Source organism: Lissotriton helveticus, chromosome 5_1, assembly GCF_964261635.1.
Source record: "Lissotriton helveticus chromosome 5_1, aLisHel1.1, whole genome shotgun sequence".
NCBI lineage: Eukaryota > Metazoa > Chordata > Amphibia > Caudata > Salamandridae > Lissotriton > Lissotriton helveticus.
In genome coordinates, this window is record NC_136065.1 from 1,682,766,552 (window position 1) to 1,682,786,209 (window position 19,658).

The window sequence follows — 19,658 nt, forward strand, 5'->3', positions numbered from 1 at the left end:
AATGGGAGGGGGACACTAGTGAGATGGATGAGCGTGAGTGGAACGAGGCACTCGGGTCTCCTAGGGAGGTGGGCATTTCTGCGCGTTTAAGGCTCGTACAATTGAAAATACTACACAGGGTGTATTACACTAGGACTATGCTACATCGCATTAACAGGGCACAACATCCTTACTGCCTTCGTGGGTGCGGGGAGGAGGGCACATTTTTCCACACCATATGGGACTGCCCCCGGATTCAGGAATACTGGAGACAAATACTACAAACAATCTCACAAACACTAGAACAGTCGCTGTTACCTGAACCGAAACGATGCCTCTTGAACGTGTGGGAGTCATCTGACCTCTCTAGGCACGGGCAACTCTGGGCCACAGTGGGACTGATGGTGGCTAAACGGGATGTCGCACAACACTGGGGAGTGGCAGATATGCCAACCAAGTCACAATGGTGTTTAAATATGGATAAAGTCATGATGACGGAACGGGCGGTCTATTCTAACCGTGCCTGCCCGAGAAAGTGGAATAAGATCTGGACCAAATGGAATGAATATAGAGGGGGGGGTCTGTGATCCCTTACCGGAGGAAGACCAAGATGAGTCAGACGAGGAAGAGGAAGTGGGTTTACACCATGAGCGAAGAGTCGGGGGGAGGGACAGCCAGGGGCAAGGTACATGATTTCTTTACTTTCATACAAGCGGGAGGATCGGCGGGGGGTGGTAAGGGATACACCAGTTGCAAGGAGTAGGTATTCGAGCATACAATTGACCCCCGGGCCCCTTAGCAGCAGTGGGGGAGGGAAAACCGTGGGTACACTCACATGGAACGCTTGACACTCGACTTGTGCTGCCCAGCAAGCGGCCGCATTACTATTCCTAACGTTTAAGTTACACTGTTGTTGTTTTGTTACAAAGCAAAAATTGAAAAACCAAAAACAAATAACGAACTGTGACATTGATACGTATGATGCACCTTTGTATGCCACAGCAATTTAACGGAGTATTATAATGAATATGTACATGTAGACTTTGTGATGCTATTCAGTACTTGACTAATCGCTATAGCGGCCAGCCCGATGGGTTGTAGGCGTTCCGCTGTGTAACTTACTGGTGCAATAAAGGTTTTTGGGGAAAAAAAACAAAAAAAAAAAAACATGCAGGCAACCTTCTTCGAGGAAAAAATATTAGCGGCATCCAACTCTGCTAAAGAAACTTACCGCATCGTACGCATACTTACCAAAATTCCAGACCCCTTACCCATACCAGACCCATCGGGCATTAGATGCAATCAGCTTGCGGAGTTTTTTTCATCAAAAATTGATAAAATTCTTACTTCACTTCCAGCCCCTAACTCATCTCAAATCCCAGTCATCCCCTCCCTTTGCTCCGAGGCTCCACGCCTCCAAGCTTTTCCCCAGATTACCACAGAGCTATTTCTGTCCACTCTACAAACCGTAAAAAGTGGTGCTCCATCCGACCCAGCTCCCATGAGCAAATTAAAACTGGTCGCCTCCACTGTTGCCCCTCCGTTGACCCACCTCATTAACGCCTCTTTCGTACTCGGCTCTGTCCCAGCCAACTGGAAGAAAGCCACTGTCAGGGCTCTTCTAAAAAAAAACACCTTGATCCCACGGACCCTACCAACTTCAGACCCCTCTCTCTTCTTCCTGCGATCAGAAAAGTGGCCGAACGAATTGTCAACCACCAACTTTCCAATTTCCTCGAATCCAATAAACTCCTGCGCCAATCACAGACAGGGTTCAGACCTGGACAGGGAACTGACACCGCTCTACTAGCCGTGGTCGAAGAGGCAAGAACCATCATAGACGCAGGAGGATCAGTGGCAGTGATCCTCCTCGATCTAAGTGCCGCCTTCGACACGGTGGATCATGCCATCCTAATCCACCAGCTAAGCTTGATAGGAGTCTCTGGCTCCGCCCTGTCCTGGATCAAATCCTTTCTGGAAGGAAGAACATTCCAAGTGTCGGATGGCACAGCCATGTCCAAAGCCCTGCCACTGCAGTGTGGGGTCCCCCAGGGCTCCTCCCTGAGCCCCACACTTTTTAACGTCTATATGTCCCCATTGGAGGACACTATCTCCCCATTCGGCATAAAAACAGTCATGTATGCCGATGACACCCAGCCGGTAGTCTCTATCAACCAGCTGAATAAAAGCCTAGACAATCTGGCAAGGTGTCTCGAGAGCGTCTCCCACTGGATGAGTGGATCTCGATTAAAACTAAACGGAGAAAAATCTGAGATACTTCTCCTGGGAAACCCACGCAAACTCCCTCCATCCCTTTCTTGGCCGCCATGCATGGGAACACCTCCTACCCCAAACCCGAAGTCAAAAGTCTTGGCATCTGGTTGGATCAAGATCTCAACTTCAAAACTCAGGCCAGAAAAACCACGGGCAATTGTTTTGCCCTCATTCGAATGGCGCGAAAAATCCTCCATCTAATCCCCTTCCAATCAAGGAAACTGCTGTTGCAGGGATTGGTGAACTCCAGACTGGACTATGGCAACGTCCTGTACCTGGGGGCACCGGCATCTGTTCTTCATAGACTGCAATGCGCTCAGAACGCTGCTGCCAGACTCCTAACTGGAACCAAAGCGAGATGCTCTGCTAAACCAGCACTTATAAGCCTGCATTGGCTTCCAGTCAAAGAGAGGATCATCTTTAAGACAAATATGCAAGGTAGAGGCCCCCCGATTCTGAGATCCTTCGTCAAACCCCATCACTCTAAAAAACAACTCAGATCGGATTCCCTCGCCCTGGCCAGCGTTCCCAGAATAAAAAAATCCCGATCCGGGGGGCGCTTGTTCTCCTACAACGCCCCAAAAATGTGGAACGCTCTCCCACTTGCCATGCGGAGAGAACACAATCTTCTGGCCTTTCGGAGGCTACTAAAAACTTGGCTCTTCCCATAAACTTTCATTTCTTCTACTACCCTCTCTGAAACCTTAGGTCAATTCAGCGCTGGGACGCCCTAGGGTAGCTACGCGCTTTACAAATCCCCCTTTCAATTTCAATTCAATTTCAATTGGCCTCACGTCTGGAGGCCTTTCATCTACCTCCACTGGGGACTGGAGAAGAGCAGCAGGCTCCGCCTCAGGGGGTGTGAGGTCCTTCAGTCAATCACAATCCTCTAGGCATGATAGAGCAGCAAATCTATTGTTTAACGCCAGTGAGGTGTCAATGTCAAACTGCCTGTCTGATTCTGAAGGTAAGTAGCTCATAAAGGTAGGCTGATGCCTAGCTAGACTATTTGACCACCCACCTCTAGGAGCTGCCCTGGGGACATTTTCTGACATGTCCCTGTAAAGGGCTGGCTTGTAAAAGTAGCCCAGAGGTAAAGCCCTATAACAGATCCCAATAAGGGGGTGAGGCTAATATCCCTGGATAGAATACGGCCCGCAGTGTAGGGATTGTCAAAATGTACGATAATGCAATCACCAGAACCCATTTTGCGTGAGCTCCCAATCCAGCTAACCCTGCGTGCTATAAGGAGGTTACTAGACACGCTGGCACCCAGGGTAGTATTGTGTGTAAACCAGTGAGTTAATTTATTTAATAGCTGCCCATATTCTTCGTTAGCCCCTTTGGGGAGGGAAGGAACACTCCTCAGAACTACTACATATGGGGTGCATTCGGGTGGAAGATCAATAGTTGGGAGACTCGTTATTTGTAAGACCCTTCCTTCTGACCTACAAGCCCTGTGAGGCAAAGAAGGCCCGCTCTTATAGGAGACTGGCATACGGTTGCTGGAGCATCTGCATTACTGAGCCTGATGCTATTGGAGCTGCTCTTATCTAGCACCACACTATTTACTGCAGGCCTCTCAGAGGAGCCTACCCCAGCTCCTTTGACCCAAGTGGTTGGAACTAGTGGTTGTGCTAGCTATCAGTGTAACCAGCAAATTGGAGCTAGCCAGCCCCTCAAGTTTTAATAACCTAACTTCTACTGAGCTTGGTTGTAATACTTTATTCGATAAAAATTTATCATAAATGTAGATACATTTCTATCATAGGATAAAAGATAAAATTCATATGAATTCTACTGAGCTTATTTTTTGAAGGATTGGATCCAGTAGGGTGGACATCATAGTTTCGAGCTTGCCTCAGAAGCTCCCCTCCTGTATACTGTCAGAGAACTGTCCTAGCATTGTCTGATTCGTGGGAATAGGGGGACCCTCTTTGCAAACATTTATAGTAGGGACAGCTAATGATTTCCTTCCAGATGTGCCCTGGACAGATTTGGTACAAAAGGGGGTGGTGATGGGGGAAGCATCTGAACCAATCAAACACTCACACCCAGTCAACAGATCTGGGTTTAATCCATCACCGTTCTTTAGCCCACTCTGCCATCCCAGTTCAGACATGGCCATATGCAAATCAGTCTGACCCTGTGCCTCATGGGAACAGTCCAGCCCGAACTGCCAAGCCATGCCTTCCCTGGACCGGAAACAAGCTTCCGAGGACCGGTTTCTGGCATTTCAGCCGTCTTCAGCCCGGCTTGCTTGAATCCAGTGGCAAAGTGAGCAAGGGACTCACGTCTGAGCATACCCTGCCAACTTATGGCAAACAAAGCGGTACAAAAGGGGGTGGTGATGGACGGAGCATCTGAACCAATCAAACACTCACACCCAGGCAACAGATCTGGATTTAATCCATCACTGTTCTTTAGCCCACTCTACCACCCCAGTTCAGACATGGCCATATGCAAATCAGTCTGACCCTGTGCCTCATGGGAACAGTCCAGCCCGAACTGCCAAGCCATGCCTTCCCTGGACCGGAAACAAGCTTCCGAGGACCGGTTTCTGGCATTTCAGCCGTCTTCAGCCCGGCTTGTTTGAATCCAGTGGCAAAGTGAACAAGGGACTCACGTCTGAGCATACCCTGCCAACTTATGGTGAACAAAGCGGTACAAAAGGGGGTGGTGATGGACCGAGCATCTGAACTGGGGTGGCAGAGTGGGCTAAAGAACGGTGATGGATTAAACCCAGATCTGTTGACTGGGTGTGAGTGTTTGATTGGTTCAGATGCTCCATCCATCACCACCCCCTTTTGTACCACTCTGGACAGATTTGTCTGATTTCGGTAAACCTCGGGTCTTCCTTTTTATGGAGGGCGATTCATTGGAACAAGTTCACTTCATCTTTGCTTTCTGCCCTCTAGTTGTGGCTTTAAATTTAACTGGGCTGGATTCATGCTCCGTAGATGAGCAGGAAACAGAATTTGTCACTGTGACTGGGACAACAAATGGGGACTGACCCAGCCGGGATGGAGATACATCCTGGTTGGAAACCGCCATAGAATCAGAAATTGCGGGGGTTAGAGAGAGTCTATCTTGCGAAGGGTGGGGCTGAAGAGATGGCCTGCGTTCAGTACGTTTTATTTCATTAATGAGGGCTGACTCTGCCCTCAATATGAAGGCATCTAAAGTTCCCACCACACTTTTCCCTAGATTTGGCTTCCGCACATTCATGTTGGTTACCTCTGAGCAAACTAAAACGTTTACACAAACCCCTATTAAAAACTTAAACCGTTTTTAAGGCAAAGTGACTAGTGCAATATACAGTGGGGAAAATGCATACAGTACTAAGACATACATCAAAGATACCAAAAACTCAACAGGACCTTATTTTTACCCTAAAAGTGCAAAGTGCGTATACATTGTTTAGCAGCAATGATAATAAAAAACGTTAAGAAATGGGCTAGATATAGGTAAATAGGATTTACCGATTCTAAAATACCGAATTTTACCGATTTGGTATTTTAGAATCGGTAAATCTTATGTAGGTAATAATTTGGTAAAAATTACATCTCATTTACCGAGTCGGTAAAAACAGAATCAGTAAATGATGATTCGGTAAATACCGATTCGTTATTTACCGAATCGGTAAATATACCACCTACATAGGAAAAGCCTATTACCGACCGGTAATAGCCTACCTACATCTGGCCCCAAATGATAGCAATAAAGTGCAATGTGCGGTACGGGACCGAGTCAAAAACAAATTCTAGAAACAAAGTTCAATGTAGGGGGTTTTAGTCACACCTGGTCCAATAGAGCATAGTACATTAGGGTTACACTGATGACAATGTAACACCCAAACTGCAGGTGAGCTGGAAAGGCAGTAGCATCAGGGAACAAACAGTACCTGTAGTCAAAATCCAAATAACTACACCAGAACCCACAACTGCAGATGAAACGGGGGTGGCCCTGCCCTGCCTCTTCCTGGCAATGAAGGGCAAGGACGGGCCCGCCCTTGGCCCGGGCGCGTCCCGCATTGCGGGAGGCTGGGGGCGAAGATGTAGCGCCTACAGGCGCACTGCCGCACGTCAGGGCCGGTCACCGAGGCAGGGAGTGCTGGGAAATGAAGTTGTGTGGAGCCGGTAGGCCGTTTCCCTCACGACTGGAAAGACCGGATTCCTACAATGCTGGCTGTTGCCCTCACGGCGTGGATATGGTGGAGCAGGGAGAGCGTTACCCCTTTGCTGCGCTCTACCCCGCTAAAGAACCTGCAATATGCGTTCCGCGCTGCAGGAGGCTGGGGGGCGAAGATGTAGCGCCTCCTGGCGTGCTGCCGCACGTCAGTGTCGGTCGCCGAGGCAGGGAGTGCTGGGAAATGTAGTTGTGTGGAGCCGGTAGGTCGTTTCCCTCACGGCTGGAAAGACCGGGTTCCTGCAATGCTGGCCGTTGCCCTCACGGCGTGGATATGGTGGAGCAGGGAGAGCGTTACCCCTTTGCTGCGCTCTGCCCCGCTAAAGAACCTGCAATATGCGTCCCGCGTTGCGGAAGGCTGGGGGCGAAGATGTAGCGCCTCCTGGCACGCTGCCGCATGTCAGTGCCGGTCGCCGAGGCAGGGAGTGCTGGGAAATGTAGTTGTGCGGAGCCGGTAGGCCGTTTCCCTCAAGGCTGGAAAGACCGGGTTCCTGCAATGCTGGCCTTTGCCCTCACGGCCTGGATATGGTGGAGCAGGGAGAGCGTTACCCCTTTTCTGCGCTCTGCCCCCGCTAAAGAACCTGCAATACGCAGAAGCAGACTCTGGACAAAAACAACAAGCAGCGGCAGTGCATATGTACGCCCCACCAAGTGCCCTGATAGGGCGAGGGAGCAAAAAGCAGGAGGCGCAGTTGGAAAATCAAGGACATATTAAACCCCAGTGGCTTGCAGAAGAGTCGCCGATGTTGGAACCAAACCAGTCCAAGAAGGCACACAACAGAATCTGCAGGCAGCCCACCCTAGCACATCCAGTACCGAAGAACCAAACCAGATGACATCCAAGGGGCCTCAATCTAAATAACATTGTGGTAGTTGGCATGAGGGGCAGAGAAGGGATGGAAGACTCATGGAGGACAGTGAACACTCATAAAACCAAAAAGGGCTGTAAGCACTGTGGAAATGAGCAAGGCACTCCATGAGTAGCAGAGGCACCACAAAAATGCCAGACAAATCCTAATGTCAGAAATATTACATCAGCTGGACCACAGCGATGGGGAAAAAAGGGTCTGATCCATGACATGGGCAATTAGCAAAAAATGCACCATGCAAGAATGGAAACAGAAGACTAGGGAGACTCCAAACTGGGAGCAGCTGCAGGGAGCTTTACTCCCAGAAGCTGATGTAGCTCCAACCACCAACCCACAAGACATAGGCAGCTCAGGGCCTCAAAAAAGGGACGAGGAGAGCAAGACCACCAGCCTGAAGGAATGGACCGAGCCACCTTCCACTCTGATCCCAAGAAAGCGGGAGAGAAGGTCCAAGGAACTGCAAAATGAAGCCCCACAAGAGGCAGGCAAACCTCCCCCAGTGGCAACAAGCAAACAGAGGAGCGGCAGCACAGCACCACAACCCTTAAGTAAAGAGCTTGAGATCTGAGCCTGGGACACAGTCACGCCATTGAAGGTGCTATCAACATGAGAAAAGGGAGACAAAAAACGAGAGTGCCAAAACTATCCCAGAAAAGGAGGCTTTCACTGCTTGGCACACAAAGTCAGCAAAATCACACATACATAAAACCACCAACACAGTCACCCACCACCAACCTGTAGATATGTATGTACAAGAAAATGTAGTGTGACCAATATGACTGAACTAAAGTACTGTGACAAAATCAGAGTGCCTCAATACAGTCCAAGTAAATCCTTTCAAGTTTGCTTTCAGTGCCTGTTATGATTTCACAAGTTCTTTTGCGCCTAATTCTGTATCAAACAGTGCTCAGTTTTTCTGATTACGCTAATACACATTCTTGATTAAAAAACACAAAAGCAAAAAAGGATCCAAATAGTGAAATAAGAACATTAGACATTGGAAAACTTAAAAACAGAAATACTCCTGCTGAAAAGTAATCAAGGTACTAACAGAAAAAAAATCAATAAACTTTGCTGCAGTTGGTGCCTTGAAATCAAGTTAACAACATTATTGAATTTGACAGGAATCTGTATGTATGTATGTTAAGTATGTATGTATGTGGTATTTGTATAGCTTAAACCTAGAAAAAAGGCAGCAGAGACCTGATAAAAGACAAGCATACAATCAAGAAGTGATAGAAAAGGTAACTGGTTTGTGGACTGTTAATGCATTGTGATTGTGAACAAAACATGGTCCCTACCTTGAGCGACCCGACGCCTCCCTCGAGGTCCCGAGCCTCGCGGGCCGAGCCGACGGCGTCCCTGGCAACCCGGACTCCATTTGTTTTTCCCTCCTTGCAGGACCCGAGCCCCAAGGACGATCAACCGGAAGGACTCCCGAGTGACCCCGGAAGTCCCTCCCCCTACCCGACGACGGAGGAAGAAAAAGCAGGAAGCGAAGATGGCGTGTTGTGCAGAGAGTTCGACTCGTGGCAGAAGACGGACGGCGGCACCCTGGAGAAGCAGAACGAAGAAGGAGAAGACGACGAGGTCTGGACGGAGGACTGGTGGAGTCCTTTGGAGGACGCTGGAGAGCGGCCGTAACTCACGGGAGAGTTACGGCGGGGGCATGTGAGTACCGACTCCTCCTGTGTATGTAAACTGTGCAAAGCCCTAGCGTAAAGCTGACACCGGCCCCCCTTTGGTCTCACTAAGCACTGTATATATTGTAAAGCCACCCTTTGCCCACACCGGCACTTGTACAATATTCCTCGCACTGACTCTATCTTCCGGCACTCTCCTCTCCTTCCCGACTGGATCGTTTCCCTCCCCTTACCTCCCTCACTGTCCGCTTTCCCTTCTGCACTCCTGGTGACGGTGAGAGGCGCTCATACCATTAGGAACGGTCAGACTAACGGCCCTTTTTTCTATCTCTCCTCAAACCCCCTCCGAGGAACCACCAGCCGAGGAAGAAGCCGAACCGACCTGGTGTACGACGCCCCTCCAACAGAGTTACCGCCTACATCCAGGAGCTGTCATTTGGGACCCTCAACCAAGCACCTTCCCCATTGGAACTACCCCTATCAGTATATTCGCCTCTTCTTGACCTTGTGCACGAACAAAATAAAAAGACATAGCCCACTATATACGGCCTCCACGCCTGTCATTCCGGCCCGCACAACCCCCACGACAACAGTTGGTGTCAGAAGTGGGATTGCCCGGAAGCATGGAGGCCGCAGTGAAGAAACTCGCCGAGACCCAGGAACAACTGGGAAAGATGATGGAGCAATTCCTAAAAACCGCCGAGGATGACCGAGGCCAGTTGCATGACGTGTTGAAGGGTCAAGGGGCGGCACAGGACCAAGCTATGGGAAAGCTCACGGATGTACTAGGCCACCAAAGACCTATCACCTCCCTCCCCTCCATGGTTCTCCAAAAGTACGTTCCGGGAGAAGACCCGGACTTCTTTTTTACTAACTTCGAGCGGCTGGCCCAAGCCGCTGCCTAGCCCCCTGATCGTTGGGGTCACTATTTAGGACCGCTACTTACTGGCGAATTACAGGCTGCGTATCAACAGGCCAATGTACAGGGCCAAACACCTTATGCTGATATCAAAACCTGTATCCTGGAACGTCTAGGCATAGACGACGAAACCTACAGGGTGAAGCTGCGTCAAGCAAAAGAAGGACCACAAGAAACCCCAAGAGCACTGTCCTTTCGCATCAGGGACCTGGCCGATCGCTGGTTGCGATCCGCCTCCGCCACGAAAGAAGACATCCTCTCCAAGATCTATCTGGAACAGTTTCTGGCTTCCCTACATCCCTCTACCCAAAAATGGGTTCGCCAACACGCCCGTCTCACCTTGGAGAGCGCGGTAGAGATCGCCAGTGCCTACAGCCGCGCCCCAGACTTTCGGAGGCCAAAAGAGGAACATCCACACCGTCCCCAGTCCCATAATCTGACCCGGCCATCGAGACCTCCCCTTCCCAAGAAACAGGAGCCAACCCCTTTGTTCCCGTACCCTGGTATGCCACGAGCACCCCCACCCGGTCCTCAGTGTTATCACTGTGGGGGATATGGACACATCGCCCGAGTGTGTCCTCAGAAAGATGAACCAATGGAGGTGGGTCTCGCCCGGAACTTTGTATGCCTCCCTAACGAACCAAGCCCCCCTAGATTTCATTGCCCGGTACGGATCGAGGGACACCCGGTTCTAGCCCTTGCTGACACAGGCTGCAGACAAAGCGTACTCCGTCCTCAGGAACTGCCAAACCCTGTGGGACCAGTGACCGGTACGGTGGCTATCCAGTGTGTGCATGGTGACACGAAACTATACCCCACCGCCCGGGTTCGAGTACAACACCCGACGGATCCGGGTACTACACTCACCGTTGCCCTTATTCCGACCCTCCCGGAGCAAATAATACTGGGCAGCGACTACTCTGGACTACCACATCTACTCCATGAGACCACCGACTCCCTGGAAAAGTGGTGGTTGGAGGCCCCCTTTCCACACAACCAACCCAGTCAAGAGGCCTCGGACAGACACTATAAAACAAAAGCCCAAAAGAAGAAAGAGAATAGGAGCCATGCTACCGTCTTCCCCGTCAGAGTGGAAGAACACCCCTGGGAAACAGACAGGGAGTTCCGCGCCGCCCAGCAAGAGGATCCCGTCCTACAAGAGGCCTGGAGACGTGCCCTGGAAAACGAAGACCCCTTACAAGTAGGTCCCTATTTCTATAAAAAGAACGGCCTTTTATACAGGAAGGGAGGGGCACAACAAACACCACAACTGATAATTCCAGAACCATTCCGAGACAAGGTGTTGTTTCTCGCTCATAGTCACCTGCTGGGAGGCCACTTTAGTGACGAGAGGACAGGACAGGCTATCTTGGAGAAATTCTATTGGCCAGGTGTCTACCAGCAAATAAAACAGTACTGCCGTACATGCCTGGTGTGCCAAAATGAACAACCGGTATCGATCCCCCCGAGTACCCTTACAGCCTCTACCCCTGATCGATGTACCCTTCAGTAGAGTAGGGATGGACATTATAGGCCCCATGTTACCCTCCAGAAGCGGTTGTCGATACGCTCTAGTACTGGTCGATTACGCCACCCGTTTTCCGGAAGCCGTACCCCTAAGACAACCCACAACCCAGAACATAGCCAAAGCCTTGATCTCGATTTTCTCTAGGGTAGGCTTCCCTAGAGAAATCCTAACCGATCAGGGGACTCCCTTCGTGTCCACCCTGATGAGGCAGGTGTGTTCACGACTAGGCATTAAGCAGATAAGGACCTCAGCTTACCACCCCCAGACGGATGGGCTGGTGGAGCGCTACAATGCCACCCTAAAGACTACCCTGAAAAAGCTGTTAGCCCTGGAAAGCAAAAGGTGGGAAGAGATGCTACCGCTAGCCCTGTTTGCGATCCGCTGCAAGGTGCAGACCAGCACCGGATATTCGCCCTATGAGCTCTTATATGGGCGACCCCCACGAACTCTGTTGGATATGGCCAAAGAGGCCTGGGAGGCCGAACCAGACCGAACCAGGCCTCTCCCTGAGTACGTAGAAAACCTCAAGATACATTTGGGGCAAATACGGGACATCGTAAGGCAGAACATGGTGACGGCCCAAGCCAATCAGAAGCGCCAGTACGATAAGGGTACCAAAGCGCGGTCTTTTGTCCCCGGGGACCTGGTTCTTCTCCTGATCCCGTCCTCGGATCACAAACTGCTAGGACAATGGCAGGGCCCATTTCCTATCCTATGACAAGTAACGCCGGTCACCTACGAGGTTGAAACAGACCCTAACAGACATACCTCCCAGATCTACCACATAAACCTCCTGAAAGCCAGGGTTGGTCCTCTTCCTGTACTGGTTGGTGCAGAACCCGAATCGGTTTTGTCCTATGAGGTGTGCATGGATCCGGATCTACCTGAAAACCAAAGACAGGATCTACGGACATCCTTGAGTTCGCTACAAAAGATCTTGTCCTCCTACCCAGGTCGCACCTCTGTCATCAAACATGCCATCATAACCGAGCCCGGAAAAACGGTACGACAACGGCCCTATCGGGTCCCTGAAGCCCGTAGAGCCGTAATTCGGGAAGAGATAGTACAGATGATGCGCCTGGGGGTCATAGAACCGTCCATCAGTAGCTGGAATTCACCCATTGTACTAGTCCCCAAACCGGACGGTTCGATCAGGTTTTGCATCGACTTCCGAGAGGTGAATAAAATCTCCTCCTTTGATACGTACCCCCTCCCTAGGGTTGACGAGATGATTGAACGTATTGGAAAGGCGAAATACATCAGTACGCTGGACCTTTGTAAGGGGTACTGGCAGATCCCGTTGAGAGAGGAGGATAAGAAAAAAACAGCCTTTTCCACCCCCGATGGACTGTATCAGTTCACCATGATGCCCTTCGGACTTCACAGTGCTCCCGCTACTTTCCAAAGAGCCATGAATCACGTGCTACAACCGCATTCCCGGTATGCGGGAGCCTATTTGGATGATATAATCATCTACAGTGATGACTGGGGGCAACACCTACAGGAAGTCATCTTCTCTAAGCATGGGCGGATTTTGTGTATCCACAATTCGCGTATTTGCGTATTCACGGATCGTGGATCCGCAAAATCCGCGGATTTTGCGGATTTGCGTATCTGCGGATTTGGGGCGGGGCTTCCACACTGCACATGCCTCTTGTGTGGGTAAAAGGGCTCATCTGCCAAACATAAACTGAATATGTTTGTTCCAAGCTTTCCAAATGTAAAACTGCCACGCGCTAGACACGTTGACCCGTGCACATGTCACTCGTTCAATATAAATGGAAGAAATATAAAAAAAAACAATTGCGGTGGCCATTTTTGGTTTCTCGTAAATTAATGCCATTAATTTTAAATACTTATATGTCTCTGGAAAAGCCGTAAACTTGGCGAAAGGGCTCTTTTTCACGTGCAGCAGTTTAGTTGTGTCATAAATCTGACTTTAGAGGGAACCTTTGACTACTGCACGTATAAGGCACTTTGTGCAGATATAGAATTGTAGGCCAGTAAATAATAACTAGATTGAGGGCTTCCCTGTGACGTCATTAGTGACAGTGAAACTCGAGTTGCCTTTAACATTGGTATCCCCAAGATGGAAAGCATTTCCTAGTTGTGCTCCGCTCCTGGACAATTAAATACTGCATTTGCCTCACCGGTCTCACTTGTAGGTAGGTCCCTTCCACACACCCCTCAGCTGTCTATTCAGACCAACAAAGCAAGGGTTGAGCAGAGTTGATGTGGGCACCCTAAGTCAGACCCAGCATCACAGCTGATTTTCGACGGTAGATTTGGGAAGAAGGCACACCAGCCTTGATGACGAGCACGATTGTTTTTTGGGCTAACGAATGAGTCACTGCATTTGAGCTTCAACTAGTTCCAGCGACCATGTGTGTGTTACTATGCAATCGCCCCGAGGGGTGCAGGGGTCCCTTCAGCTGCCTGGCCACAGGAACAGCACGAGGATTGCGCTCCTGAAAGTCAAGGATGCAAAGGCCTCTATGCAGCATCACAGCTGATTTTCGACGGTAGATTTCGGAAGAAGGCACACCTGCCTCGACGACGCTCACAATTTTTTTTGGGCAGATGAATGAGTCACTGCATTTGAGCTTCAACTAGTTTCAGCGACCATGTGTGTGTTATACATATTTTACGATGGCGCCGGCAAGCTGCCAGCGCCATCCTAAAATAGTTACTAAATTAGCTTCAACAGGAAGCTCTAATAGATAAAATACAGCAGGTGCTCGAGCACCTGCTTTATTTTATCTATTAGAGCTTCCTGTTGAAGCTAACTTAGTAACTATTTTAGGATGGCGCTGGCAGCTTGCCGGCGCCATCGTAAAATCGTTACAACAGGCCAGCAAGGCTTGAACTTTTGCCCCCGGAATCCGCCGCTCGCGGATTTGCGAATTCGCGGTAAATTCGCGGGAGTTCGCGGATCGCGAATTTACCGAAAATTCGCAAAATCCGCGAGCGTAACGGATTTTGCGCCCATGCTTAATCTTCTCCCTGGGTTCTTATGGGTTCAGCATCAATCCCGCAAAAACCACCCTTGCTGCCCAAACGGTGAAATACCTGGGATATCTGTTAGGTGAGGGAGTAATCCGTCCCCACAACAATAAGATTACAGCCATACAGTCCATTCCCTTTCCACAAACACGAAAAGAACTACGTGCATTTCTTGGTCTCTTACAGGAGATTTATCCCTGGCTTCTCACAGACTGCGGCCCCACTAACCGATCTGCTGAAAAAGGCAACGAAGACCGAAGACGCACTGAAGCACCCTGATTCTCGTCTATTACGAGCCTTCCACCTCCTTAAACAGTCCTTGTTGTCAGGTCCTGTGCTTATCAGTCCAGACTATGCCCTACCGTTTATCCTTCAGACCGATGCATCTGATCAAGGTCTGGGAGCTGTTCTGTCCCAGAGGGACCACAACGGCGATGAACGGCCCATCCTTTTTCTAAGCCGAAAGTTGTTTCCAAGGGAGATGAACTACTCGGTAGTAGAAAAAGAGGCGCTTGCTATCAAATGGACAATAGAAAGCCTCCGCTACTACCTGGATGGACGTGAATTCATCTTATATACCGATCACGCTCCGTTGGAATGGATGGCCCGCAACAAAGGACATAACGACCGTGTGTTACGTTGGTTCTTGTCCCTCCAGCCCTATAGGTTCAAGACATTGCACCGGAAAGGCGTTGAACAGGGCAACGCCGACTACCTCTCCCGATACCCTCCCCCTGCACCCCGAACAAGAAGGACAGCTAGGGGAAGGGGATGTGAACAAAACATGGTCCCTACCTTGAGCGACCCGACGCCTCCCTCGAGGTCCCGAGCCTCGCGGGCCGAGCCGACGGCGTCCCTGGCAACCCAGACTCCATTTGTTTTTCCCTCCTTGCAGGACCCGAGCCGGAAGGACGATCAACCGGAAGGACTCCCGAGTGACCCCGGAAGTCCCTCCCCCTACCCGACGATGGAGGAAGAAAAAGCAGGAAGCGAAGACGGCGTGTTGTGCAGAGAGTTCGACTCGTGGCAGAAGACGGACGGCGGCACCCCGGAGAAGCAGAACGAAGAAGGAGAAGACGACGAGGTCTGGACGGAGGACTGGTGGAGTCCTTTGGAGGACGCTGGAGAGCGGCCGTAACTCGCAGGAGAGTTACGGCGGGGGCATGTGAGTACCGACTCCTCCTGTGTATTTAAATTGTGCAAAGCCCTAGCGTAAAGCTGACACTGGCCCCCTTTGGTCTCACTAAGCACTGTATATATTGTAAAGCCACCCTTCGCCCACACCGGCACTTGTACAATATTCCTCGCACTGACTCTATCTTCCGGCACTCTCCTCTCCTTCCCGACTGGATCGTTTCCCTCCCCTTACCTCCCTCACTGTCCGCTTTCCCTTCTGCACTCCTGGTGACGGTGAGAGGTGCTCATACCGTTAGGAACGGTCAGATTAACGTCCCTTTTTTCTATCTCTCCTCAAACCCCCACCGAGGAACCACCAGCCGAGGAAGAAGCCGAACCGACCTGGTGTACGGCGCCCCTCCAACAGAGTTACCGCCTACATCCAGGAGCTGTCATTTGGGACCCTCAACCAAGCACCTTCCCCATTGGAACTACCCCTATCAGTATATTCGCCTCTTCTTGACCTTGTGCACGAACAAAATAAAAAGACATAGCCCACTATATACGGCCTCCACGCCTGTCATTCCGGCCCGCAAAACCCCCACGACAACAGTGATATAGTGTTCTTTAAAGAGGCGCGTCTTCAAATCTTTCCTTAATTGGATAAGCATCGGGAATATGGATATTGTGACAGAACCTGAATGCATAAATGTATAAGGCCTGTCTCCTCGTTTCTCTTTTTTTTACACTTCTTAGTCTCAGCTGGCTAGTATTTTGGCTGTGGGTCTCTTGAGAGCCACCCCTGATGGTGAGCTTGTCTGCACGATAAGCGGTGTTGGCTGTGATGGCTTTGTAAATAATGCAACTGGTTTTGAAGATGGTGCAGATGGACAAGGGGAGCCAATAGAGTACCATCAAATTAGGCATGATGTGATCATATTTCATCAGACCTTGGATGAGACGTGCTGGGGTGTATTTGATGCCCCTAAGGGGCGCCAGTGTGGAGTCTTGGAGGTCGTGCAGTAGGACATGGCCACCATCTTCACAGACGTCTACAAGGGCTTGAATAGCAGGTTCTGAAGTCGTTTTCTGGAAGAAACAACTTCACTTTGTTTAGAAGAAAGAGCTTGTACTTGGTTACAATTGGGGTGGGGTCGCACACTACTCACACACCAGCGGGATCGCCCCTAAGGACTGTGGTAAGTGTAGTTTGTGTTCTGCGATGCATCTTCTTTCAATTCTCTGCTATCTTCTCTATCTTCGCCATCCCTGGACACGTGTTTCGGGGTATTTACCCCTCATCAGCAGGGATTAGGCTGTGTTCTGGGGTTGCCGGTGGCTGCCAAATATTGCCAGGTTTAGTACCACTCAGGCGCGCAGGTGCGGGGTCCCAGGCTCGTCAGCCAACTGCTCGAGGGAGCTTTAACATTACAATTGGGGGTGGGGTCGCACACTACTCACACACCAGCGGGATCGCCCCTAAGAACTGTGGTAAGTGTAGTTCGTGTTCCGCGATGCATCTTCTTTCGATTCTCTGCTATCTTCTCTATCTTCGCCATCCCTGGACACGTGTTTCGGGGTATTTACCCATCATCAGCAGGGATTAGGCCGTGTTCTGGGGTTGCCGGTGGCTGCCAAATATTGCCAGGTTTAGTACCACTCAGGCGCGCAGGTGCGGGGTCCCAGTCTCGTCAGCCAACTGCTCGAGGGAGCTTTAACATTACAATTGGGGGTGGGGTCGCACACTACTGACACACCAGCGGGATCGCCCCTAAGGACTGTGGTAAGTGTAGTTTGTGTTCCGCGATGCATCTTCTTTCGATTCTGTGCTATCTTCTCTATCTTCGCCATCCCTGGACACGTGTTTCGGGGTATTTACCCCTCATCAGCAGGGATTAGGCCGTGTTCTGGGGTTGCCGGTGGCTGCCAAATATTGCCAGGTTTAGTACCACTCAGGCGCGCAGGTGCGGGGTCCCAGGCTCGTCAGCCAACTGCTCGAGGGAGCTTTAACATTACAATTGGGGGTGGGGTCGCACACTACTCACACACCAGCGGGATCGCCCCTAAGGACTGTGGTAAGTGTAGTTCGTGTTCCGCGAATCATCTTCTTTCGATTCTCTGCTATCTTCACCATCCCTGGACACGTGTTTCGGGGTATTTACCCCTCATCAGCAGGGATTAGGCCGTGTTCTGGGGTTGCCGGTGGCTGCCAAATATTGCCAGGTTTAGTACCACTCAGGCGCGCAGGTGCGGGGTCCCAGGCTCGTCAGCCAACTGCTCGAGGGAGCTTTAACATTACAATTGGGGGTGGGGTCGCACACTACTCACACACCAGCGGGATCGCCCCTAAGGACTGTGGTAAGTGTAGTTTGTGTTCCGCGATGCATCTTCTTTCGATTCTCTGCTATCTTCTCTATCTTCGCCATCCCTGGACACGTGTTTCGGGGTATTTACCCCTCACCAGCAGGGATTAGGCCCTGTTCTGGGGTTGCCGGTGGCTGCCAAATATTGCCAGGTTTAGTACCACTCAGGCGCGCAGGTGCGGGGTCCCAGGCTCGTCAGCCAACTGCTCGAGGGAGCTTTAACATTTCAATTGGGTGTGGGGTCGCACACTACTCACACACCAGCGGGATCGCCCCTAAGGACTGTGGTAAGTTTAGTTTGTGTTCCGCGATGCATCTTCTTTCGATTCTCTGCTATCTCCTCTATCTTCGCCATCCCTGGACACGTGTTTCGGGGTATTTACCCCTCATTAGCAGGGATTAGGCCGTGTTCTGGGGTTGCCGGTGGCTGCCAAATATTGCCAGGTTTAGTACCACTCAGGCGCGCAGGTGCGGGGTCCCAGGCTCGTCAGCCAACTGCTCGAGGGAGCTGTAACATTACAATTGGGGGTGGGGTCGCACACTACTCACACACCAGCGGGATCGCCCCTAAGTACTGTGGTAAGTGTAGTTCGTGTTCCGCGATGCATCTTCTTTCGATTCTCTGCTATCTTCTCTATCTTCGCCATCCCTGGACACGTGTTTCGGGGTATTTACCCCTCATCAGCAGGGATTAGGCTGTGTTCTGGGGTTGCCGGTGGCTGCTAAATATTGCCAGGTTTAGTACCACTCAGGCGCGCAGGTGCGGGGTCCCAGGCTCGTCAGCCAACTGCTCGAGGGAGCTTTAACATTACAATTGGGGGTGGGGTCGCACACTACTCACACACCAGCGGGATCGCCCCTAAGGACTGTGGTAAGTGTAGTTCGTGTTCCGCGATGCATCTTCTTTCGATTCTCTGCTATCTTCTCAATCGTCGCCATCCCTGGACACCTGTTTCGGGGTATTTACCCCTCATCAGCAGGGATTAGGCCGTGTTCTGGGGTTGCCGGTGGCTGCCAAATATTGCCAGGTTTAGTTCCACTCAGGCGCGCAGGTGCGGGGTCCCAGGCTCGTCAGCCAACTGCTCGAGGGAGCTTTAACATTACAATTGGGGGTGGGGTCGCACACTACTCACACACCAGCGGGATCGCCCCTAAGGACTGTGGTAAGTGTAGTTCGTGTTCCGCGATGCACCTTCTTTCGATTCTCTGCTATCTTCTCTATCTTCGCCATCCATGGACACGTGTTTCGGGACATTTACCCCTCATCAGCAGGGATTAGGCCGTATTCTGGGGTTGCCGGTGGCTGCCAAATATTGCCAGGTTTAGTACCACTCAGGCGCGCAGGTGCGGGGTCCCAGGCTCGTCAGCCAACTGCTCGAGGGAGCTTTAACATTACAATTGGGGGTGGGGTCGCACACTACTCACACACCAGCGGGATCGCCCCTAAGGACTGTGGTAAGTGTAGTTTGTGTTCCGTGATGCACCTTCTTTCGATTCTCTGCTATCTTCTCTATCTTCGCATCCCTGGACACGTGTTTCGTGGTATTTACCCCTCATCAGCAGGGATTAGGCCGTGTTCTGGGGTTGCCGGTGGCTGCCAAATATTGCCAGGTTTAGTACCACTAAGTATCAGAGTCCTTAGGGGCGACACCACCGGTGTGTGAGTAGTGTGCGACCCCACCCCCATTGGTAACTTTAAAGCTCCCGTGAGCAGTGGGCTGACGAGCCTGGGATCCCGCACCTACGCGCCTGAGTGGTACTATACCTGGCAGATAT

General features: G+C 50.9%; 1 protein-coding gene across 3 annotated transcripts in view; it reads left to right on the plus strand.

The window, feature by feature from the left end:
* Window positions 1–16,070, plus strand: part of LOC144755728 (uncharacterized) — a 41,965-nt gene extending 25,895 nt beyond the window's left edge. For 2 of the 3 annotated variants that reach the window (XM_078644921.1, XM_078644920.1), the window contains exon 2: window positions 8,712–12,818. In XM_078644921.1, the coding sequence (XP_078501047.1) occupies window positions 10,378–11,385 (1,008 nt within the window). In that variant the 5' untranslated portion in view covers window positions 8,712–10,377 and the 3' untranslated portion in view covers window positions 11,386–12,818. Of the gene's footprint in view, window positions 1–8,711; window positions 12,819–15,298 lie in introns of those variants that run through there. The other variant, XR_013594961.1, reaches the window with a different exon arrangement.
* Window positions 16,071–19,658: the final 3,588 nt, after the last annotated feature.